This window comes from Pseudophryne corroboree, chromosome 1 (genome assembly GCF_028390025.1).
Source record: "Pseudophryne corroboree isolate aPseCor3 chromosome 1, aPseCor3.hap2, whole genome shotgun sequence".
Classification (NCBI taxonomy): domain Eukaryota; kingdom Metazoa; phylum Chordata; class Amphibia; order Anura; family Myobatrachidae; genus Pseudophryne; species Pseudophryne corroboree.
Window position 1 is genome coordinate 305,830,353 of NC_086444.1, and position 26,586 is coordinate 305,856,938.

Sequence of the window (26,586 nt, forward strand, 5' to 3'; positions counted from 1 at the left end):
GCTTCTTCCAAGAACATTGCAGCCTGTTTTATATGTGCTATATGGGATTTTTGCTCTCTAGAAGCTATTGAAAAATCCTCCTCCAATGTATCAACCCAGGCAGCCACTGCCTTTGTTATCCAAGCTGAAGCCATGGCTGGCCTTATGACTGCCCCAGACAGGGGAAAAAATGTTTTTTAGAAAACCATCCACTCTCCTATCCGTGACATCATTTAATGATGTTGAAGGAAAAAGTAATGCAGATTTTCGCACTAATCAAATTACATGCATATCTACTTTAGGAGCCACCTCTCTTTTTTAAACAATCCCCAGCTGGAAGAGGATAATTGGAATTCCATTTCTTAGGAATTCTAAACTTCTTATTGGGCGTAGCCCAATCATCTTCCATGATTTTCGTCAGCTGCTCTGACCCTGGAAACTCAGTCTTAACTGTTTTGGGACATTTAAACACAGTTGCCTTGATTTTTAACACAGGCTCTGCTGAATCCTCTAAGGACAGAATGGTTTTCGTAGCTTTTTTTTTTTCCAATAATATTTATTGAGTTTTCAGAAATATGTAACATTCAGATGCAATAACAGCATACAGACTTGCATAGTCAAATGTGTTAGTAGCAATGGCGATATAGACAATAGGGAACCAAGGAGAATAACAAATATGCCATATTGTGTCCAAGTATATGGACGGGGTATCACAAGTCTATAAACCGCATATAGGTAACAATGTTTAACAGAATTGGAAAAAGAGAAGAAATGGGAGATAGAGGGGAGTAGGGGAGGACGGGGGAAGGGTGACCTATGCCTAACTATACAAGTACCTGATATATATTGAGCTGAAATATTTCAGAACAGACAGTCGATGGGGAATATTACCAAACACGGAGAATACACATTGATAAACCCAAATGGAGATGGTGGAAGTTTTGTACAATGGAATCTTGTAAAGTGGGGTGTAAGTTTGAGGTTTAGAAAGTTATTGGTGTGTCACGCTGCAAGTATCATTTTCCTATGTAAGAACCAGTCCGTGGTATCAAATCGAGCAAAGATCTGGGTCTGAGATATCTGTGGGAGAGTGCTTATATAAGGGTTCCATTTTTTGTAGAATTTTACTACACTACTTTCCGAATCAGCCATGGTAGAAAAGCGGTCTATATACATAGTCTTAAGAAGTGAGGCATGAACTGCTGATAGAGTTGGGGCCTGTTTAGATATCCATTTCTGGAGAATGGTTTTCTTAGCTATAGTAACTATCAACGTCAGGAGTGGGTAGAGGTGTTATTGAGTAATGCCCAAATTCCAAACCGAAAAGTCTGCTAATAGTAACGCTTGTGGGTGCAGTGACACTTTAATCCCAAGGCTACTAGTGATGTATTGTACTAATTTGTTCCAGAACCGTTTGATGGTTCCACACTCCCAAAAGTTATGGAAGAACGTTGCCGAAGAGTGGAAGCACTTCAGGCAGCGTCCAGTCTCCTCAACCACAAAATGTTTCCTCTGTGCCTGTGATATATAGGCCCTATACATGGTCTTCACATGTACCTCCTGTAATGATGACGCTTTCAACGTCCGCAATGTTTTGTCATAGTGGTGGAATATGGAATCTGAGTTTGTAAGACTCGGAATGTATTTGTTCCATGATTGAACAACCCGATTATGAAGTCTATCACAGGAGACACCAAGCAAGTCATTGTACAAATACCTAGTTTTATATGGACGGGAGCAAGAAAGGTTCATTAACGAAAAAAAAGAGGGTCATTTAAATTAGAATCTGCCACCATCGGCCGCAATGAGTCTATGTAATGTCTGATTTGGAAATATGCATAGAGGTGGGAGGTGTGTAGGCCAAATTTTTCTTTCAATGTGGTGAATGGTAGCAGGATACCATCTGGGTCACAGACATCTGCAATTTTCCTAATGCCTTTCAACTGCAAGCGTCGAAAAACTGCATCATCAATGCCTGGAGTGAAAAGTGGGTTGCCCCATAGAGGAATGTATTGGGAGTATAATGGGTTCCTGGCTAATTTCCTGCTGATTGCCCACCAGGACTGATAAATATCACTAAACAGTGGGTGGGAACGTATATAGTCAGGGATCATGGAGTTGGGTGTATGTAGAAGAGTGCTAAGAGAGAAAGGGGCAAACAGCACAATCTAGTTCATACCAGGTAAACCTGCTGCGTTCATAGAGCCAGTCTAGAACGTATCTGAATAGGACTGACTGGGAGAAATTTAATATGTCAGGGAATCCTATACCCCCCTTATCTTTAGGCAACTTTATAGATCTACTAGATATCCGTGGTTTACCACCTTTCCAAAAGAATTTACTGAATGTAGTTTCAACCTTTTGAATGTCTGACTTTGACAGTCGCAAAGGGAGCATTTGTATCATGTAGGATAATTGGGGGAAAAGCACAGACTTAATCAGTGCATTTCTGCCTAATACAGACAGAGGCAAAGTCATCCAAGTGTCGAGCTTTTTAGTGATAGATTTAATAATTGGGGTAAAGTTTAGATTATAAACATCTCGAAGATTCATCGGTATCTGAACCCCCAAATATTTTATAGCTGTAGTAACAACTCTAATATGGCTATACGGACCTTGTGTGTCTAAATAAACGGGTGGGCTGGTCACTGGTAACAATTCAGACTTGTGTACATTTATAGAGTATCCAGAAAATGAGCCAAAGGCATTAATTAGGTCAAAGGCAGCTGGCAATGTTACATCAGGCCGTGACATAAGTAGCAGCATATCGTCTGCAAATAGTGAGAGACGGAGGTCAAGCTCACCTATACGAATGCCATGATACAAGGGGGATTCCCTAATTGATATGGCCAATGGTTCCAGAGCCACTGCAAACAGAAGTGGGGAGAGGGGACATCCCTGACGGGTGCCCCTTTGGATAATGATAGGTTGCGACAGGAAACCATTGCAGAGGATTCTCGAATCAGGATTGCTATACAATATTCTTATGTAATTCACAAAACGGGGGGAAAGCCAAATCTAGACATTGTGTCAAATAGATGATCCCAGAGCACCATATCAAATGCTTTCTCTGCATCCAAGGATAGTATAGCAGTAGGAATGGTAGACTTGGCACTCTGGGATGTAAGGATTGCTGACAAGACCTTCCGAACGTTCACCGTTGAGGATCGGCCCATAATGAAGCCCGTCTGGTCACAATGGATAATAGAAGGCAAGACCAATTTGAGTTTCTCTGCAAGGATTTTCGTCAACATCTTGTAATCTAAATTGAGCAAGGATTTTCGTCAACATCTTGTAATCTAAATTGAGCATAGGTCGGTAAGAGCCTGGGTCAGATAGGTCTCTACCAGGTTTAGGTAAAATGGTGATTGTGGCAGAGTTGAAATATAAGGGCAATTCTCCAGTGGAGAGAATATCATTAAAGACTCTAGTCAGTACAGGTGTCAATTTTGGGGCTAATAATTTATAAAATTCTAAGGAAAGGCCATCCGGTCCTGGTGCTTTCCCATTCTTCAGATGAGCTATGGTCCTAGAGACCTCCGTTTCAGTAATAGCTGCCGTCAATGTAGCACCAAGATTAGTTGCCAGTTGAGGGATAGGCAAGTCCTTCCAAAAATTTTGTGATTGGGAAGGGGATAGAGAGGTGGTTGGCTTGGAATACAGAGAAGTATAATAGGTGTGCATGACCTGAGCAATCTGGGCGTTAGTAGAAGTAAGTGAACCTTCCGGAGTCCGGAGAGGGTGTATTAGCATCGGGGGACGTTGGCCCTGCAGTAAATGTGAGCGCAATTTACCCGATTTATTACCAAATCGGTGGAATCTGGTATCCTTCTTAAAGGAGTATCTAGATTCCATTTTAAGGAGTAGACTATCAAAGGCCTGTTTGGCTGTGTTGTATAGAATTTTATGAGCAGGGGTCGGAGCAGATTTATAGGTTTGGAAAGATTCCGTTAGTGTGGATTGTGCTTGCAAATATTCAGAGTTTAAAGCTTTATACGTTTGGGATGTATGGGAGATAATCTCCCCTCTAAGAACTGCTTTCGAGGCTTGCCAGAAATTTGAGGCGAGCTCGAAAGGGTCTCCGAGTTGGTGTCGCTATAAGAATCCCAAACGGATTCTATTTTGTTCCTAAAGGTGAGGGAATGGGACAGGGATGAAGGGAATCTCCAGGACCAAAATGTGCTCCTCTCAGTGCGCAGTTTCAACTCCACCCATACCACTGCATGGTCAGAGAGTACAATGGGTTCGATCATAACTCTAAGCACCCGGGGTAATAAGGACTCAGAGGCGAACACATAATCTATTCTGGATAAGGTTCCGTGTGCTGCAGAAAGACATGTATAATCTATTTCTATGGGGTTCAAGGATCTCCAGACGTCTAACAGTTGTAAGGATTGTGCAAACCAGGATATACCATGTTTTGGTAGGGATACGCCTCTAGGGCATGGCGTTTGTTTATCCAGGTGAAGGGAGGTGACCATGTTAAAATCACCACCTAACAAAAGTGGGGTATCATGAAGTGGTGTAAGAATGTGTGTTAATTTGCGTAAAAAGAGTGGTATTTTAGTATTGGGTGCGTATACATTACATAATATATATGGACATCGATCTAGCATCACTTTGCAAATTATGAATCTACCTTCAGGGTCATTAATCACAGATGTGAGTGTAATTGGGACAGTAGTTCTGACTAATATCGCCACCCCTCTGGCCTTGGAAGTAAAAGGGGAGGATGCGAGGACCTTCCACTTCAAGGCGTTAAGCTTTAGCATTTCAGCGGCCACTAAGTGTGTTTCCTGCAAATAGACAATATCAAGTTTCATTCTATCCAAATATAATAGTATTTTTTTCCTTTTCTGTGGTGAGTTAATCCCACCAATGTTCCAGGAACCTAATTTGACCGTCGACATTGGATATAGGAGGCAAGATAAATATGCATTCGGTACATCCTAAACACATAGTTCGGTGGCATCGATCTATTAGGAGGGGGGTAAACTGGGAAAGGTAAAGAGGGGAAAAAGAAAGGAGAAAGAGATGAAAGGGGGAGTAATGTGGTACAGTTTGAATTATCTGCACCATACAGACAGCATTGGAGGCAAGATAAAAGTAACCCTCCGGCTAGCGGCAGGGTACTTGGGAGATATAAGACAAACAACATAGAACAAAAACAAAACAAAGAGACATCAACATGACATCCGGGGTGCATTTGCTCACAGTCAGCGTCCATATTGAGGACAGAGCGGGACCTCGCCGATCCCGCCAACAACTAGTAACGGGAGGAGTGGATGTCCCTGCAATGGAAAGGTAGCGCCAGCTTGAGATGTGCAGCTGAATAAGGAACAATAAGAGGAGTCGGAGGACAAACAGTGTCAATTTTCATCATTGTCATCAGACACAGCAGCAGCATCAACTTCTTCTTTCAGAAAGGCCTCGGCATCCGCCACAGAGAGAAAGTCAGTAAAGGACGTGCCAGAGTATATGCGTAACCGTGCCGGATACAGTAGAGAAAACTTTCTATTACGTTGTATGAGATGGGAACAGAGAGGAGAAAACGCTTTCCTCGCTCTAGAAAGCTCCGCGGAATAATCCTGAAATATCAGAATCTTGTGAGAGTTCCAGGCAATATTGCGTATTTTGCGAGAGGTTCTCCAGATCACTTCCTTGTGTAGAAAGTTGAGACATTTAAAAAGCACTACCCGGGTTTCTGGCTCCGTCGTGTGTCTTCTGAGCCCCTATCCTGTGTGCACGTTCGATTACCATATCATGACACGCAGCAGCGATGCCGAGTATTTCTGGCAGGGTAACACGTAGAAAAGTGTACAGCTCGGTGCCTTTAAGGGTTTCAGGGAGACCAATTACACGGAGATTCGATCTACGAGATCGATTTTCAAGGTCATCGAGTTTATTGCAAATCTGGTGATGTGATTTAGTAACATGCTGCACTTCCTGCTTAACCACAGATACATCATGAAATAATTCCCCTGCACGTTGTTCAGTTTGAAGAACTATGTGATAAATGTGCTATCTGCTTGCTGATATCTGCTGTCTGGGCCTGCAGGAGGGGGCCTATTGCAATGCGGATCGCCCCTACCATGTCACTATATGTGACAGGCGCTGCTGGGGTGAAAAGAATCTGATCTCCTGGGGGCATGTCTGGAGAGACACTGACCTGCTGTGCATGACACATTGGAGCCTCTGGCAAGGCCTGTGAGTCTGCATCTGGTGAGGGAGGGAGAGCAGACAGTGGAGCTCCGGCGTCCGGCGCCATCTTGGGCTCAGAGCGGCGCTTCTCCTTCTTTTTGCTGGGCATGGCTGACGTGAAATACCGCTCCATACAGCGGTCCCGGCGCTCGGCTCTGACGGGAGCGGCTTTTGCAGGGTAATTGGAGGCTATAAGCCTTATAAAAGATGCTGTAGTTAGCGGGCAGCACGGAGCTCTCCCCTCACGCTGCCGTTCTCATAGCAGCCGGAACCAGAAGCCCCGGTTTTCATAGCTTTAATTAACTCAGCTATATCCACCGAGCTGAGACCTTCCTCCTTCTCTTCGTATGACGAAGTAGAATTAATTGAGCTTTCATATTCCGATGAATCCTCATCTGAATCATGTGTAGCCTGTGAGGGTGAAGATTTACTTACCACCAGCTTATCAGCCTGTTTTTTTTGAGAGCATGTAAGGGTTAATAGTGTAACCTATCCCTGGTACAGGAGTTGGAGGAATTATCCGTTCAGCTATACTGGATAAAGTCTGTGCAAACATAGCCCAAGGTGGATCCATCTGCACCTGAATCTGCTTTGTATTTTTCAATAACCCATGGTGAAAGCTAAAACAATTTGCACACAAACCATCCTGAACCAGTTCCTGAGAGGATAACACAGCTTTGCAAGACAAATATGATATGAGTGTTGGTGTTGCTGTGAGTGTACCTTCCTCACCTTTGCCACTCTTAGACATGATAAATAATCAACACTTCCACAGTGTACTACACAATTTATGAATGTAATCACTTTAAGCTTCTTAAAGTGACATACAATCCAACCCTACCAATGCACCATCATTGAGGATTGGAATACAGCAAAACTGACAGAAATATAGTAAAGTCAGCAATCACACTAGCAGTCAGTCACATGTTATACATTAGTATAATAAGCAATATGAGCACATCAACTACAACTACATTTTAAGTATGTAGGAGAACATATTACTGCATCATGTTTAAAGAGATCTAACGTATTCAGACGCATTGCGAAAGAAACAAGTAAATGTAAATAGACTCATATGCAATAGGCACTTATCTAACTATTCGTACTCAAAAGGGTAGAAAGAGACTTAGTGCTGTATTACGCGTACTCAGAGTGGGATACAGGGAGACTCACCTCGCTTCCAGGACCAATCAATACATTAACGAACGGTGAGTGGATCCAGATGCTACTACACTGCCGCTCCATGAACCTATAGTGAACACAGTTGCTCAGTGAACACAGACGCACCAGTCACACAGCCACCTATGCTGCGACTGGGTCCTTTTCATGTACAGCGTCTGAGACGGAAGCGGGAAACAGTTCATGACGGGAGACTCTGAGGAAACTGGTCATGAACCGGTGGGAGGGGCGACCAGGAGAGCATCCGACTGCCCACTGCTGACATCAATCCTAGGGATCGCGGCCTCATACTATTCCTGGAGCCTCTGATCCCTAAGGTCTAGCGTTGGTGCACCCGGGGTGGCAGCCGCGTCAGCGACTGTTTGGTAGTCTCCTCCCAAAACAGTACGGCTGTGTCCGTATTCCCCTACTACGCGGAACCAATGCCTTACCTTCTCCCCGTGCTCCGGCCACAGCCTGGTAACGTCTGCTGGATCTGCTAGTATATCTGACACAGACTCCCGCCGAAACAGCACTGTACTCGTGGGTAAGCATTGTCGCAATCCGGCGGAGAGTTGTTGGAGCGACTCTTTGTAAGGTACGTATAAGACGCTTTTTAGAAAGATCACTCAAGAAAAATAGTAAGACTATAAAAATAATAAGAATTTACTCACCAGTAATTCTATTTCTCGTAGTCCGTAGTGGATGCTGGGAACTCCGTAAGGACCATGGGGAATAGCGGGCTCTGAAGGAGGCTGGGCACTCTAGAAAGATCTTAGACTACCTGGTGTGCACTGGCTCCTCCCACTATAACCCTCCTCCAAGCCTCAGTTAGGACACCGTGCCCGGACGAGCGTACACAATAAGGAAGGATTTTGAATCCCGGGTAAGACTCATACCAGCCACACCAATCACACCGTATAACTCGTGATATGAAACCCAGTTAACAGTATGAAACAACCGAGCCTCTCAACAGATGGCTCAACAATAACCCGATTTAGTTAACAATAACTACGTACAAGTATTGCAGATACACCGCACTTGGGACGGGCGCCTAGCATCCACTACGGACTACGAGAAATAGATTTACCGGTGAGTAAATTCTTATTTTCTCTGACGTCCTAGTGGATGCTGGGAACTCCGTAAGGCCATGGGGATTATACCAAAGCTCCCAAACGGGCGGGAGAGTGCGGATGACTCTGCAACACCGAATGAGAGAACTCCAGGTCCTCCTCAGCCAGGGTATCAAATTTATAGAATTTTGCAAAAGTGTTTGCCCCTGACCAAGTAGCAGCTCGGCAAAGCTGTAAAGCCGAGACCCCTCGGGCAGCCGCCCAAGATGAGCCCACCTTCCTCGTGGAATGGGCATTGACAGATTTTGGCTGTGGCAGGCCTGCCACAGAATGTGCAAGCTGAATTGTACTACAAATCCAACGAGCAATAGTCTGCTTAGAAGCAGGAGCACCCAGCTTGTTGGGTGCATATAGGATAAACAGCGAGTCAGATTTTCTGACTCCAGCCGTCCTGGAAACATATATTTTCAGGGCCCTGACCACGTCTAACAACTTGGAGTCCTCCAAGTCCCTAGTAGCCGCAGGCACCACAATAGGCTGGTTCAGGTGAAACGCTGACACCACCTTAGGGAGAAACTGGGGACGAGTCCTCAATTCTGCCCTATCCATATGGAAAATCAGATAAGGGCTTTTACAGGACAAAGCCGCCAATTTTGATACTCGCCTGGCCGAAGCCAAGGCCAATAACATGACCACCTTCCACGTGAGATATTTTAGATCCACGGTTTTTAGTGGTACAAACCAATGTGATTTTAAGAAACTCAACACCACGTTGAGATCCCAAGGTGCCACAGGGGGCACAAACGGGGGCTGAATATGCAGCACTCCCTTTACAAAAGTCTGAACTTCAGGTACTGAAGCTAGTTCTTTTTGAAAGAAAATCGACAGAGCCGAGATCTGTACCTTAATGGAGCCCAGTTTTAGGCCCATATTCACTCCTGCTTGCAGGAAATGCAGAAATCGACCTAGTTGAAATTCCTCTGTTGGGGCCTTTTCGGCCTCACACCATGCAACATACTTCCGCCATATGCGGTGATAATGATTTGCTGTAACCTCTTTCCTAGCTTTAATAAGCGTAGGAATGACTTCCTCCGGAATTCCCTTTTCCTTCAGGATCCGGCGTTCAACCGCCATGCCGTCAAACGCAGCCGCGGTAAGTTTTGGAACAGACAGGGCCCCTGCTGCCGCAGGTCCTGTCTGAGCGGCAGAGGCCATGGGTCCTCTGATATAATTTTTTGAAGTTCTGGGTACCAAGCTCTTCGTGGCCAATCCGGAACCACGAGTATCGTTCTTACTCCTCGCCTTCTTCTTATTATTCTCAATACCTTTGGTATGAGGGGCAGAGGAGGGAACACATAAAACGACTGGTACACCCACGGTGTTACCAGAGCGTCCACAACTATCGCCTGAGGGTCCCTTGACCTGGCGCAATATCTTTTATAGCTTTTTGTTGAGGCGGGACGCCATCATGTCCACCTGTGGCCTTTCCCAAAGGTGTACAATCCTTTGGAAGACTTCTGGATGAAGTCCCCACTCTCCCGGGTGGAGGTCGTGTCTGCTGAGAAGATCAGCTTCCCAGTTGTCCACTCCGGGAATGAACACCGTTGACAGTGCTAACACATGATTTTCCGTCCATCGGAGAATCCTTGTGGCTTTTGCCATCGCCATCCTGCTTCTTGTGTCGCCCTGTCGGTTTACATGGGCGACCGCCGTGATGTTGTCTGATTGGATCAGTACCGGCTGGTTTTGAAGCAGAGGCCTTGCCTGTGTAGAGAAGTCACCTGACTTGACCAAAGTCCTTGGAATTTTCTTCCCTGTGTGACTGCCCCCAGCCTCAAAGGCTGGCCTCCATGGTCACTAGGACCTAGTCCAGTATGTCGAACCTGCGGCCCTCCTTAAGATGGGCACTCTGCAGCCACCATTTTAGAGATACCCTGGTCCTTGGAGACAGGGTTATCAGCCGATGCATTTGAAGATGCGATCCGGACCACTTGTCCAACAGGTCCCACTGAAAAGTTCTTGCATGGAACCTGCCGAATGGGATTGCTTCGTAGGAAGCTACCCTTTTTCCCAGGATTCGCGTGCAATGATGCACCGATACCTGTTTTGGCTTCAGGAGGTCTCTGACTAGAGATGACAGCTCCTTGGCTTTCTCCTCCCGGAGAAACACTTATTTCTGGTCTGTGTCCAGAACCATCCCCAGGAACAGTAGACGTGTCATAGGAACCAGCTGTGACTTTGGACTGTTTAGAATCCAACTCTGCTGTTGTAGCACTTTCCAAAATAGTGCTACCCCGACTAGCAACTGCTCCTTGGACCTCGCCCTTATAAGGAGATTGTCCAAGTACGGGATAATTAAAAACTCCCTTTTTTCGAAGGAGTATCATCATTTCGGCCATTACCCCGGTAAACACCCTCGGTGCCTTGTACAGTCCTGTCTGGACTTGGTAATGGTAATCATGTACCACAAATCTGAGGTACTTCTGGCGAGGATGGTAAATGGGGACATGCAGGTAAGCATCCTTGATGTCCTGGGATACCATGTAATCCCCCTCGTCCAGGCTTGCAATAACCGCCCCGAGCGATTCCATCTTGAACTTAAATTTTTTTTTTTTTCTTTTATGTATGTGTTCAAGGATTTTAATATAAATGGGTCACACCGAACCATGCGGTTTCGGTACCCCCACCCGTGTAGAATAGTAACCCCGTCCTTGTTGAAGTAGGGGCACTTGAGTATTACCTGTTGGGAATACTGCTTATTAATTGCCTTTAGTACAGCCTCCCTGCCTGAGGGAGTTGTCGGCAAGCCATAATCTAGGAAACGGCTGGGGGGAGATATCTCGAATTCCAGCTTGTATCCCTGACATACTTCTTGAAAGAAACAGGGATCCACCTTTGAGCGAGCCCACTTATCGCTGAAAATTTTTTTAGACGGCCCCCCACCGTACCTGGCTACACCTGTGGAGCCCCCGCGTCATGCTGTGGGCTCAGAGGAAGCGAGAGAAGAATTTTGAATCTGGGAGCAGGCTGACTGGTGCAGCTTTTTCCCTCTTCCCTTGTCTCTGTACAGAAGGGAAACACCTTTGACCCGCTTGCTTTTCTGAAGCCGAAAGGACTGTACCTGATACAGTGCTTTCTTAGTCTGTGAGGAAACCTGAGGTAAAAATATTTCTTCCCAGCTGTGGCTGTGGATACGAGGTCCCAGAGACCATCCCCAAATAATTCCTCACCCTTATAAGGCAGAATCTTTTTAAAGTCAGCATCACCTGTCCCGTGACAGGTCTCTAATACCCTCCTGACAGAATGGACATTACATTCATTTTGGATGCCAGCCGGCAAAATATCCCTCTGTGCATCCCTCATATATAAGACGACGTCTTTAATATGTTCTCATGTTTGACAAGGTCACCGACCACGCTGCAGCAGCACGATCTGCAGGTCTCCGTCTAGTACCTGAGTGTGTAAATACAGACTTCAGGATATCCTCCTGTCTTTTATCAACAGGTTTTTATTGCCGGGATCAAGTCACGGATGTTCCTAGTGGATTGTGTATATGTCTCAACCTTGTCGACACTGGAGTCAGACTCCGTGTCGACATCTGTGTCTGCCATCTGAGAGAGCGTGCGTTTTTGAGCCCCTGATGGCCTTTGAGACGCCTGGGCAGGTGCGGGCTGAGAAGCCGGCTGTCCCACAGCTGTCACGTCATCCACCCTTTTATGTAAGGAGTTGACACTGTCGGTTAATACCTTTCACCTATCCATCCACTCTGGTGTCGGCCCCACAGGGGGCTACATCACATATATCGGCCTCTGCTCCGTCACCATATAAGCCTCCTCATTCAACATGTCGACACAGCCGTACCGACACACCGCAGACACACAGGGAATGCTCTAAACGAGGACAGGACCCACAAAAGCCCTTTGGGGGGACAGAGTGAGAGTATGCCAGCACACACCAGAGCGCTATATAATGCAGGGACTAACTGAGTTATGTCCCCTATAGCTGCTTTTTTTATATATGTATACTGCGCCTAAATTAAATGCCCCCCCCTTCTCTTTTTTAACCCTTTTCTGTGTTGTAAACTGCAGGGGAGAGCTAGGGAGCTTCCCTCCATCTGAGCTGTGAGGGAAAATGGCGCCAGTGTGCTTGAGGGAGATAGCTCCGCCTCTTTTCCGCGGCCTATTCTCCCGCTTTTTTATGGAATCTGGCAGGGGTATTTACCTCATATATAGCCCCTGGGGCTATATATTGAGGTATTTTTGCCAGCCAAGGTGTTTTTATTGCTGCCTCAGGGCGCCCCCCCCCAGCGCCCTGCACCCTCAGTGACCGGAGTGTGAAGTGTGTGAGAGGAGCAATGGCGCACAGCTGCAGTGCTGTGCGCTACCTTGGTGAAGACTGAGTCTTCATGCCGCCGATTTTCCGGACCATCTTCTTGCTTCTGGCTCTGTAAGGGGGACGGCGGCGCGGCTCCGGGACCGAACACCAAGGACTGGGCCTGCGGTCGATCCCTCTGGAGCTAATGGTGTCCAGTAGCCTAAGAAGCCCAATCCGGCTGCAAGCAGGCGAGTTCGCTTCTTCTCCCCTTAGTCCCTCGTTGCAGTGAGCCTGTTGCCAGCAGGTCTCACTGAAAATAAAAAAACCTAAGTCTATTTCTTTCTAAGAGCTCAGGAGAGCCCCTAGTGTGCATCCAACCTCGGCCGGGCACGAAATCTAACTGAGGCTTGGAGGAGGGTCATAGTGGGAGGAGCCAGTGCACACCAGGTAGTCTAAGATCTTTCTAGAGTGCCCAGCCTCCTTCGGAGCCCGCTATTCCCCATGGTCCTTACGGAGTTCCCAGCATCCACTAGGACGTCAGAGAAATAATAAGAAAGCTTAGGGCTGCTAAAAACCAGCAGCCCTCTGACTATGGTCCGGCTCCTGCCGCACCAAACAAAAAACTGATTTGCCTGAGCTGGGAGGCGGGGATATATAAACGGGCCCGTTGCATGCTGGGAGGCCGGAAAAGCTTTGACCAATTGGTGCAAATCCGCTGTCGCTTCATCATATCCCATTGTTATCCTGTGGATAACCTGTGGACCCTACCGGAGAAATCGGGCATTATCGTTGTAGTGTATGGGGCCCTTTCGGTTCAGTTTCGTTGTGGTTGACAGGGTTACGATTCTTTTTGTCCAAAAAATTTATGATTGGCAGCCAACAGCACTGGTTTTGCCTATCATATGGACCATAAGTAATTTGATATGGTCCTGGACCACCAAGACGTGGACACCCCTGCAAGGATCCCACGGTACCCAGTTAGGGAGCCAATGGTGTAATCACTTACTTACCCTCCTCTGGGTAAAGTGACTGAGATATTCCATGGCAGGGTGCGATAAAACATTTGAAACACCACCAAAATGTTTTACATTCTAGTTACATATGTATTTTACTTGTGATAGCAGCAAGTGAAACTGTATATTAGGAATAGCATTCTATAAATACATACATAAACACTCATCCCTTAAAAACATGCACAATTAGTTAAAACATTATGATTAAGTCATAAGGTGAAACTTACTTTAGTTAAAAAACCGTAGTTTTCAATTTGGCATTGTCTATAAAGTTCCATAGCTATTTGGGTATATTTACATAATTCCAAAGTATCCAGCAACAGATCTGCAAAAGTAATAAGCATAATGTAATTTGATACAGAACATTGATCCCATGTAACTGACACCGCAATAACTTAAAAACTTGATATACATTATCATGACAACTAAAATCCAGTTGGAATTGACAAAAACAGAAAATATTGGTTTTGAGATTTAGGGGGACATGTAATAAGCAGTGATAAAAGTGGTCTCGTGAGTAGCTGATTTGTTGCCAAGGGCAACTTCTCCTCTGGCTCACTTCTCCACTTTTATTACGGCTTAGTACATGTCCCCCATGGTTTTAAGTCCTTTCAATGTACACATTTCTACAGTAGGTATTTAGTACTCATTTGTATGATTCATACGTACAGCATATGTATGCATATAATATTACATTACATTACTTGCCTGCCTGCTAGGCCAATTATGTAATATCAGCATGCAACAGCAAATGGACCTTCCTGTGCGACCACCACATTGCAGCCTATTAACTCTAACCCTAAAACTAGTTCTGCCCATAAGGAAGATATAGAGATAGCCAGGGCTAATATTATAGTCCTATGTTCTAATAATAAGTTCCATAAATATTAAAACCTTTTTCTGGAAATGTTTACATCAAAAATTAAATAAGTTAGAAAAGAAGCAAACCTCATACATTTGCCGTTATGTCATAAGGTAAAGGAAATTTGGGTAAACAGGAAACTGATTAAAAAATTTTGAAATTATGGGTGGTATCCAAATAGCCGCAATAATGCCATAGCCGCGAAAACCCACAGATTTTATCATCACTGATATCCAATTACATTGTGAGAAAATCCTGGTTTTCTTGCAAAAATACATAGGGTTTACGAAAATTCACGGATGTATTTTAGCACCACTTATCGCAGAAGAAAAAAAAGTCACTTATAGGGGATTTGGCTTCACCTGCATGAGGCAGGCGAAACCAATACCCTATAAGTGCTGGCATCAGGGGAAAAGCACCGGCTATCAGGGCTAATAGGATAGTCCCTGGGGAACCAATTTGCCGCATAAGAGCTAGCTCTCGGGGCTAATAGGATAGCCCCTAGCGGACCAATTAACCTCAGTATATTACCGCAGCTAATTTGATACCCCCTATGTTAGAAACGGTCAACTGTCAGTTCTTCTAATGAATCGTCCCCACTCATTGTAGCACTACTCAGGCAGAATTATTTGTGAGATAAAATGAAGATGCCTCTGTTTTTAATCCAGTTGTATTCAAGTAAACTTTGTTTGCTTTTACAAAAAACTGCATATATATTATTTGCAATCAATTTGTTATTGCCATTTTTACGTCATAAACATTATGCCATTTTTGAATATTTAACTCCATTTACTAATGTTCTGTCTTTGTGTTAGTTCATTCTTAAACTCATATACCAGATATGCTTGGTTTTCTATAAAACTAAATTTATTCAAGGATATGTATGGATTACAGTATTAGCGATTACATTATGTTTTGATTGCAGTTTGAAATAAGGCAGGAAATAACAGCAGTGCCAGTTCTCAAACTAAGAATTAATGTTAGCAGAAATTTGGGTTAAATAGACACATTGGGTGGTATTCAATTATTTTCACCCCCTTCCACACCCGTTCCGTTTCTGCTGACAAGCGTGGTATAATCATTTTAGCTTACCTCCCCCTGGGTTAGCGAGGGTGCCCAACCCTTTAAACAGCTAAATCGGATTACTATGGGTGCAATATGCGCGATAACGGGGATCACTTTAGAAAGGAGATTGGGCGTGATATATCATTTGAATAACATCTATTTACTGCTTTGACTTATTTCTGCTTTTTCCTCTTAAGTCATGCTAGGCCTTGGTGAAATAAACCTTTGATTTTCACTAAAAGGCACACAGCGTTCAGCTGAATACCATAATCGTTACTAAAGGCTCTGTTAAAGCCTTAAACTAATTTAAACCATCAATTGAATAATAAAAAAGAAACATATGTAATATATATAATCTAATTTTTCTAATTTTAACTTTAGTAGGGGACAAGTTAGCTTATTCTACGCTACAGATGGTAACATGTATAGCACTATTACTACATGGGCTAATAGAGGAGCTACAGAAAAAAGTGTTCAGCGCAATTATGTGAACAAATTGGAAAATCTGTGTGTCTTGTTGGATAATAGCCAAATCACTTTAGGTGTCATTTGGGTAAGAGTCATCTTCTGACTGGAATTAATAACATTGTTGATAATACAATAATTTTGTTTTAATCAATTATAGGTAGAGAAGGTGACACATGTGGCTATACCAGTGTCTGTGGGCCACAATAAATCACAATAAGTGAAGACTTGGTTGTCTGAATTACAAGGACTCATCTTAACAAGAATGATAAAAGCAACTAGTAACTAACTGCATCCCAAACAAAATCTTGCACATGATGCATCTTTACTTGTAGGCTGTGTCTATGTTACCTTCGTGATCAGGACCTGGAAGAGACAGCACATGAGGGCAGTAGATAACTTCCGCCCTTATAGCACTTAAATGTTTTCTCCATTCTCCGTTCGTTTGAGGTTATTTTGTTTTTCTATACACCATTGGACCCTCACGGGCTCGCTTTGCTGGCCATGCATCGGGCTCGGTGTCTCGCTCCGCTTCACTTGCCACTGGTTACTATTTCAAATAGTTTGTGACATGGACCCAGGGGTTTATGGTAAAGGTCATCTCCACGAAGGGAAACTAGATGCTACCTTACCTGTATGAAGTCCTTTCCTTTTGTTAGCTTTCAATTTAGTGGATATATGGTACACTAGACTAATTAAATACATTTTTTTTTAAATCAATGAAAACAAAGGAAGAGTAAAACAAAAAGCCATTCCTAAAATATGTGCGACTTATAGAAGCTCACAGTGCTGTATATTACCTGGACTGCATATTGTGGATGCTTGACAAGCTAACTGATAAGTGACAACAGTGAGGTTCATTCCTGAAGGAATTATCATTGGAGTATTTGCTGCCAACATCTGACATAGTTTTTGGGAAACCAGAAAAAGTAAATGTGCAGTTTGACTATTGCAGTGATGTTCATATAAGTCCCTAAAAACAAATTAGATCATGGTTATAAATAGAAGTGTCACTCATGGTGAGTTTTAAGGAATACATTGTGTTAAGGAGATTCCAATGAAAAAAAAAAAACCTACAGTAGCATTAACGTAGTATTATCCAAGACATTATGGGGCAGATTATATTGCAGCTCGGCCCTTAGCTATTCAATCATTGCTGCTACCCCAGGTGGTTAGCACAGAGGGTACACTTGATGCAATTTATTCAGGAACTGTGAGGAGAAAAATAAAATCTACATTTAATGCACCGTCTAGATCTAACCGCACTGGGTAATTCCATAGCTCTGGGCACTTCACCTGGATATACGAGTTAACATATGTTAGCTGCGTGCATACAGCGTTTGGAAACTGGCAAGTAATTGAATAAATCCGGGTGTTAAACCAGAGAGCTGCAGCTGCGCGGTAATAACAGTCACTAACTAAATCTGTACCTATGACAGTCCTAATGGTTTTGTTATTGCAAATTTAACAGAAGAAAACAACGTTCAATAAGTGTTTATTTTACATTAATAGTTCAAACTAATAAAAATAAGATTTTACTTACCGGTAAATCTATTTCTCGTAGTCCGTAGAGGATGCTGGGACTCCGTAAGGACCATGGGGAATAGACTGGCTCCGCAGGAGATAGGGCACTTTAAGAAAGCTTTGGACTCTGGGTGTGCACTGGCTCCTCCCTCTATGTCCCTCCTCCAGACCTCAGTTAGGGAAACTGTGCCCAGAGAGGATGGACAGTACGAGGAAGGATTTTTGTAAATCTAAGGGCGATATCCATACCAGCCACACCAATCACACAGTATAACTTGTGATACACTACCCAGTCAACAGTATGAACAACAACATAGCCTCGTTCAACCGATAAACTATAACATAACCCTTATGTAAGCAACAACTATATACAAGTCTTGCAGAAGAAGTCCGCACTTGGGACGGGCGCCCAGCATCCTCTACGGACTACGAGAAATAGATTTACCGGTAAGTAAAATCTTATTTTCTCTAACGTCCTTGAGGATGCTGGGACTCCGTAAGGACCATGGGGATTATACCAAAGCTCCCAAACGGGCGGGAGAGTGCGGATGACTCTGCAGCACCGATTGAGCAAACAGGAGGTCCTCCTCAGCCAGGGTATCAAACTTATAGAACTTTGCAAAGGTGTTTGAACCCGACCAAGTAGCTGCTCGGCACAACTGTAAAGCCGAGACCCCTCGGGCAGCCGCCCAAGAAGAGCCCACTTTCCTAGTGGAATGGGCCTTAACCGATTTAGGCAATGGCAAACCTGCCGTAGAATGCGCCTGCTGAATCGTATTACAGATCCAGCGAGCAATAGTCTGCTTTGAAGCAGGAGCGCCAACCTTGTTGGCCGCATACAGAACAAACAGAGCTTCAGTCTTCCTGATTCTAGCCGTTCTGGTCACATAAATCTTCAAAGCCCTGACCACATCCAGGGACTCGGAATCCTCCAAGTCCCGTGTAGCCACAGGCACGACAATAGGTTGGTTCACATGAAAAGACGAGACCACTTTTGGCAGAAAGTGAGGACGAGTCCTCAACTCTGCCCTATCCACGTGAAAAACCAAGTATGGGCTTTTATGTGATAAAGCCGCCAATTCTGAAACACGTCTGCCGAAGCCAATGCCAACAACATGACCACTTTCCACAAGAGGTATTTCAACTCCACAGTTTTGAGTGGTTCAAACCAAGGTGACTTGAGGAAACGTAACACCACGTTAAGATCCCAAGGCGCCACCGGAGGCGCAAAGGGAGGCTGAATATGCAGCACACCCTTCACAAAAGTCTGTAATTCGGGAAGAGAGGCTAATTCTCTTTGAATGAAAATGGATAAGGCCGAAATTTGGACCTTTATGGACCCTAGTTTTAGGCCCAAAGTCACTCCTGTTTGAAGGAAGTGAAGTAGACGGCCCAAATGGAACTCCTCCGTAGGAGCAGCTCTGGCCTCACACCAAGAAACATATTTTCGCCATATACGGTGATAATGTTTTAACGTCACGTCTTTTCTAGCCTTGATCAGGGTAGGAATGACCTCCTCCGGAATCCCTTTTTCCGCTAGGATCCGGCGTTCAACCACCATGCCGTCAAACGCAGCCGCGGTAAGTCTTGGAACAGACAGGGCCCCTGCCGCAGCAGGTCCTGCCTTAGAGGAAGAGGCCACGGATCTTCTGTGAGCAACTCTTGCAGCTCCGGATACCAAGTCCTCCGTGGCCAATCTGGAACAATGAGGATTGTTCTGACCCTGCTTATTCTTATTATTCTCAACACTTTGGGTATGAGAGGAAGAGGAGGAAACACATAAACCGATCTGAACACCCAAGGTGTCACCAGAGCGTCTACCGCTACCGCCTGAGGGTCCCTTGACCTGGCGCAATACCGCTTTAGCTTTTTGTTGAGACGGGATGCCATCATGTCTATTTGAGGCAGTCCCCACCGACCCGTGATCTGTGCGAAGACTTCTTGATGAAGTCCCCACTCTCCCGGATGCAGGTCGTGCCTGCTGAGGAAGTCCGCCTCCCAGTTGTCCACCCCCGGGATGAAAACTGCTGAGCGCGCTTACATGGCCTTCCGCCCAGCGTAGAATCCTGGTCGCTTCTGCCATGGCCACTCTGCTCCTTGTTCCGCCTTGGCGGTTTATATGAGCCACTGCCGTGACATTGTATGACTGAATCAGAACCGGTTTTTCCCGAAGCAATTCCTCCGCTTGACGCAGGGCGTTGTATATGGCCCTCAAATCCAGGACGTTGATGTGGAGACAAGTCTCTAGATTTTACCAGAGACCATGGAAATTTCTTCCCAGTGTGACTGCTCCCCAGCCTCGGAGGCTTGCGTCCGTGGTCACCAGGACCCAGTCCTGAATGCCGAACCTGCGACCCTCTAGTAGGTGAGCACTGTGCAGCCACCACAGGAGAGATACCCTGGTCCTGGGAGACAGGGTGATCCATCGATGCATTTGTAAATGGGACCCGGACCACTTGTCCAAGAGGTCCCATTGAAAAGTCCTCGCATGGAACCTGCCGAAAGGGATGGCCTCGTATGAAGCCACCATCTTCCCCAGGACCCGCGTGCAATGATGCACTGAAACCTGTTTTGGTTTTAATAGGTTCCTGACCAGGGCTATGAGCTCCTGAACCTTTTCGACCGGAAGAAAAACCTTTTTCTGGTCTGTGTCTAGAATCAGGCCCAAAAAAGTTAGACGCGTTGTAGGGACTAGCTGGGACTTCGGTATATTGAGAATCCAGCCGTGTAACTGCAACGTCTTCATGGACAGAGACACGCTGTCCAGCAACTTCTCCCGAGATCTCACCTTTATGAGGAGATCGTCCAAGTATGGGATAATTGTGACCCCCTGCCTGCGCAGGAGCACCATCATTTCCGCCATTACCTTGGTGAAAATTCTCGGGGCCGTGGAAAGCACAAATGGCAACGTCTGAAATTGGTAGTGACAGTCCTGCAATGCAAATCGCAGGAACGCCCTATGAGGGGGGAATACCGGAACATGAAGGTAAGCATCCTTTATGTCCAGGGACACCATCCAATCCCCCCCCTTCAGGCTGGTGATGACCGCCGTGAGTGATTCAATTTTGAACTTGAACCTCTTCAAGTACAGGTTCAGGGATTTTAGGTTTAAAATGGGTGTGACCGAACCGTCCGGTTTCGGGACCACAAACAGGGTTGAGTAATATCCTTCTCCTTGCTGGAGATGAGGAACTGTGCCAATCACCTGTTGAATATACAATTTTTGGATTGTTGCCAACACTAGCTCCCTCTCTGATGGAGAAGCCGGCAGAGCCGACTTGAAAAACCGGCGAGGAGGCAAGTCTTCGAATTCCAGCCTGTATCCTTGAGAAACAATCTCTAATGCCCAGGGATCCACCTGCGAGTGAACCCAGACGTGGCTGAAAAACCGAAGACGAGCCCCCACTAGGTCTGCCTCCCCTCGGGAAGCCCCAGCGTCATGCGGTGGACTTTGCAGACGCAGGGGAGAACTTCTGCTCTTGGGAACTAGCTGTGTGCAGCTTCTTTCCCCTGCCTTTCCCCCTGGCAACAAAGGACGATCCCCGTACCTTTTTGTTTTTATTGGAACGAAAGGACTGCATTTGATAATGAGGTGCCTTTTTTGTATGCTGCGGGGGGACATAAGGTAAGAAATTCGACTTACCAGCCGTAGCAGTAGAGACAAGGTCCGAGAGGCCATCTCCAAACAACTCCGCCCCTTTGTAAGGCAAGGACTCCATATGCCGCTTTAAATCGGCGTCTCCCGTCCACTGTTGGGTCCACAAGAGCCGCCTAGTAGAAATAGACATAGCATTTATTCTGGAGCTTAATAAACAAATGTCTCTCTGAGCATCTCATATATACAAGGCAGCATCTCTGATATGCTCTATGGTCATTTGAATGGTATCCCTATCTAAGGTGTCAATCTCCGTAGATAAGGAATCTGCCCATGCCACAACCGCACTACAAACCCAGGCCGACGCCATAGCCGGTCTAACAATAGTACCTGAATGAGTGTAAATGTGCTTCATGGTAATTTCCTGCCTGCGATCAGCAGGATCCTTGAGGGAAGCCGTATCCTGAGAAGGCAATGCCACCTTTTTGGACAAGCGTGTCAGCGCCTTGTCTACTTTAGGCTAAGATTCCCATCGTATCCTATCCGTTTGTGGAAAAGGATACGCCATAAGAATGCTTTTGGGAACTTGTGGTCTCCTATCCGGAGATTCCCAAGCCTTTTCGCACAATTCACTCAGTTCAAATGAGGACGGAAAGATGACTTCAGGCTTTTTCCCTTTATACATGTGTACCCTCGTGTCAGGGACAGGGGGTTCCTCAGTAATATGCAAAACCTCTTTAATGGCAATAATCATGTACCGAATACCTTTTGCCACCCTCGGCTGTCATTTTGCATCCTCATAGTCGACACTAGAGTCAGTATCCATGTCGGTATCTGTGATATCGATCTGGGATATGGTGCGCTTCTGAGACCCCGAAGGGCCTGGCGCCACAGGGACAGGTATGGACTGGCTACCTGACTGATCCCTAGCTTCAGCCTTGTCTAACCTTTTATGCAATAGATTTACATTTGCATTCAAGACATTCAGCATATCCACCCATTCCGGTGTCGATCTTGCCGACGGCGACATGACATTCAAGCACTCCCCCTCCACATTAAGCGAGCCTTCCTCGTCAAACATGTCGACACACTTCACACACACACACACACACACACAGGGAACCTCTTTTCTGAAGACAGTATCCCCTTCAAGGCCCTTTGGAGAGACAGAGAGAGAGTATGCCAGCACACACCCCAGCGCAATGACCCTGGAGACCAACACAAAATGTTTTTCCCCCAGTAGCGCTGTATAATAGGTTATCCGCCAATTATGTGCCCCCCCCTCTCTTTTAAACACCCCTTCACCGTGTGTAAGCAGGGGAGAGTCCGGGGAGCTTCCTCTCAGCGGTGCTGTGGAGAGAAAATGGCGCTGGCGAGTGCTGAGGGAGAAGCCCCGCCCCCTCGGCGGCGGGCTTCTGTCCCGCTCAAACTTACTAAAATATGGCGGGGACTCTTATATATACATGTACAGTGCCCACCTGTACATGTATATTGTCTTTTGCCATAATAGAGGTGTTATATTGCTGCCCAGGGCGCCTTCCCCCTGCGCCCTGCACCCTTACAGTGACCGGAGTATGTGAGGTGTATGGGAGCAATGACGCACAGCTGCAGTGCTGTGCGTTACCTCAGTGAAGCTGAAGGCTTCTGCCGCCTGACGTCTTCTGACTTCGATTCTTCTGGCTCCGTGAGGAGAACGGCGGCGCGGCTCTGGGGGTGGACGCCCAGTAAGAACCTGTGTTCACCCCCTCTGGAGCTAATGGTGTCCAGTAGCCGAGGAAGCAGAGCCTATCTTAGACAAGAAAGTCTGCCCCCTCTCTCCTCAGTCCCTCGATGCAGGGAGCCTGTTGCCAGCAGTGCTCCCTGTAAAAAAGTAGAAAAAAATCCAAACAAAAATGCTTCTAGGCAGAGAACTCAGGAGAGGTCTCTGCAGTGCACCTATCCTGCTCTGGGTACAGTGTAAAACTGAGGTCTGGAGGAGGGGCATAGTGGGAGGAGCCAGTGCACACACAGAGTCCAAAGCTTTCTTAAAGTGCCCTATCTCCTGCGGAGCCCGTCAATTCCCCATGGTCCTTACGGAGTCCCAGCATCCTCAAGGAACGTTAGAGAAATAAGCAACAAAGAAAAAACATAACACAGACGAAGACCTGTTCCATTTTTTGTTTTTATGAAGAAAGAAGCAACAAGAGATGCACATAAAAATATGACACAAAGCTTTGCAGCAGAACTAAAAATCCTAACTAGTTACAAAATAAAGTCTTGACTAAGTGTAATATTAAAACTAGTGTGATCATATGCTGAGTTTACCTGCAAATCTGCAGTGTTTTTTCAACCTTCCCAGAAGCTAAAGCCATTAAGGCCAGTTCTGCACTAAGCTCCTGCTCAGTCAGCCGCAAAAGCAATGCAAGTCTGTACAACTTGGACTCGGTTGATGGCACTTTGGAACTCTCGTCAAGGTTTGGATTCTGTTTAGGTGCCTTTTCAGATTTAGGCATGGAAAGGGTAGTCTCATAGGCTATAATGTGCTCTTCTCTGAGCTGTGAAACAAACGAGTGATTCTCATATTCCTCTAGTGAAAGGAATAGATCAAAATCTTCCTGCAATAAAAGTAAAAATAGGAAACAAAAATAAATCAGAAAGTAAAATTAACAGCTTAATGTCAATTAACTAGCGAAAACAGCAAATTATAGTTACAGAAAAATTAAAGTCTTTCAAATATACAGTGACAAAAAAGGTAAGACTTACCATTATTAAATCTCTTTCTGCGGGGTACACTGGATTCCACAGGGAATAACATCGGGGTGTAGAGTTGGATCTTGATCCGAGGCACCAACAGGCTAAAAGCTTTGACTGTTCCAAGGATGCACTGTACCACCTCCTCTATATAACTCCTCCTCCGTGCACAGGAGCTCAGTGTTGTTAATCAGTCCAATGCAGTAGCAGGTATAGAGACGGTAGTAGTTAGTCACACAGAACCACGTTCTCACATCAGGAGAAGGGGCCAGCGGCTAATGCCATACAAACCCAAAGAAGCAAAGTGCGTCAGGGTGGGCAACCTGTGGAATCCAGTGTACCTCACAGAAAGAGATTTAACAATGGTAAGTCTTACCATAAATCTCCTTTTTTGCAGCGGGGTACACTGATATTCCACAGGGAATAACATCGGGGATGTCCTAAAGCACAAGGGCCCTGTACAAGGAGGTCTGGTCGTTGTGGAAGCAGGAGAGGACACTAACGATAGACCCTGAAGGTTTGAGAACCAATGCTGTTTGGGCCACGCTGGAGCGATCAAAAGCGGATTCCTCCTTCTTGCTTGAACTTCCTTATTACTCTGGGCAGAAGTGACACCGGAGGGTACACGTATGGCAGCCGAAAGTTCCATGTAATTGCCAGAGCGTCCATGCAACCTCCTGAGAACACGCTTGCACCTCCTGAGCCCACGCTTCAATAGCCTCTGCAGCCCATGTCGCTGCAATAGTGGGCCGATGCACAGCACCTTCTATGGTGTAAAATGCTTTTAAACAACCCTCCACACGCTTATCTGTCGGTTCTTTCAGAGAAGTGACGGTAGTTACAGGCAGAGCTGAGGACACCACCAGCCGTGCCCCTTGCAAATCCACTGGCGGGAGTGTTTCCCAATTTTTACTTGGCTCCACAGCGAGGGAATAGCGAGCCAGCATCTTCTTGTGAGGTGTGAATTTCTTTCCTGGATTTTCCTAGGATTCCTGACGTATGTCAACTAAATGGTCAGAATGAAGTAAAACTTGTTTAACAACCTTCTGACTTTTAAATCTGTCCGGTTTCTTAGAGGTAGCATCAGGCTCTGGGTCATCAGTAATTTGAAGAATTAGCCTGATAGCCTCCAATAAGTCAGGAACATCCACCTGAGAGACCGATTCCCCATCAGAATTATCTGGATTGGTGTCTGTGGGGTCAGTATATACGCCTTCTTCATCAGACGAGGTGTCTGGGACGTGGGTGAATTGTGAGGAAGTAATGGCCCGCTTAGAAGACCCCTTGGTCTTAGGCGGGCGAGGGTTAGACGTTTGGTTAGTCAGTGAGTGGTTCAATTGCTGCAACTGAGCGTACAGTTGATCTGCCCATGGCGGATTAACTGCAGGGACCATAAGCGGTTGTACTAGCACAGGAGGTCCTATTGGGGGCGTAAGTCTAGTTACCAGCATACTTAATAACGTGGAGAAAGTAGCCCAAGGTGGGTCGTTATGAACCCCCGTTGCTACAGTTCCACTGGGGGGTAGGGAACCCTCAGAACCTGAACCCTCTGCTGCTATGTTTTCCTCTAATATGTCTGCAGCGTCACCACGACGCAATGTGGGATCAACCCCAGCTCCATCGCCCCTTGTAGCGGACATGTCTGAAAGCTCAATTCACGGGCAACCCAGCACAATATCAGCAGCCTAATACCTTAACAAGAACCCCCTGTGCAGCATACGAGCACAAACAGAGAATTCAAGAGGTATATAGTGACTGAAAATTACAGAGAAAAATACACACTAAGTATATCCTGTGAAACACCTATATTAAACAATAACCCTGACGCACTTAGCCCCCTCAGGGTACAGAATATAGGGATAGCAATCTGAATGAGATACATGAAATGGAAGTCACGCAGCAGCTATATGCACACACACAGAGTCACATGTACAATGCAGAAATTATAACATGCAATAAAACTGCACTGGACTAGCAATACAAAGAAATACTAAGTACAGATATATAATTAATAGATAATAAGATTTTACTCACCTGTAAATCTATTTCTCGTAGTCCGTAGTGGATGCTGGGGACTCCGTAAGGACCATGGGGAATAGACGGGCACCGCAGGAGACTGGGCACTCTATAAGAAAGATTTGGTACTATCTGGTGTGCACTGGCTCCTCCCTCTATGCCCCTCCTCCAGACCTCAGTTAGGATACTGTGCCCGGAAGAGCTGACACAATAAGGAAGGATTTTGAATCCCGGGTAAGACTCATACCAGCCACACCAATCACACCGTATAACTCGTGATACTATACCCAGTTAACAGTATGAAATATAACTGAGCCTCTCAACAGATGGCTCAACAATAACCCTTTAGTTAGGCAATAACTATATACAAGTATTGCAGACAATCCGCACTTGGGATGGGCGCCCAGCATCCACTACGGACTACGAGAAATAGATTTACCGGTGAGTAAAATCTTATTTTCTCTAACGTCCTAGTGGATGCTGGGGACTCCGTAAGGACCATGGGGATTATACCAAAGCTCCCAAACGGGCGGGAGAGTGCGGATGACTCTGCAGCACCGAATGAGAGAACTCAAGGTCCTCCTCAGCCAG

At 45.7% G+C, this 26,586-nt stretch overlaps 1 protein-coding gene across 3 annotated transcripts in view; it reads right to left on the bottom strand.

Moving 5' to 3' along the window:
* KNTC1 (kinetochore associated 1) overlaps positions 1 to 26,586 on the bottom strand; it is a 736,750-nt gene that overhangs the window by 258,448 nt on the left and 451,716 nt on the right. For all 3 annotated transcript variants that reach the window (XM_063964446.1, XM_063964444.1, XM_063964445.1), the window contains exons 34-36: positions 23,554 to 23,843; positions 16,931 to 17,103; positions 13,966 to 14,063 (exon numbers count right to left, since the gene is read on the bottom strand). In XM_063964446.1, the coding sequence (XP_063820516.1) occupies positions 13,966 to 14,063; positions 16,931 to 17,103; positions 23,554 to 23,843 (561 nt within the window). The remainder of the gene's footprint in view (positions 1 to 13,965; positions 14,064 to 16,930; positions 17,104 to 23,553; positions 23,844 to 26,586) is intronic.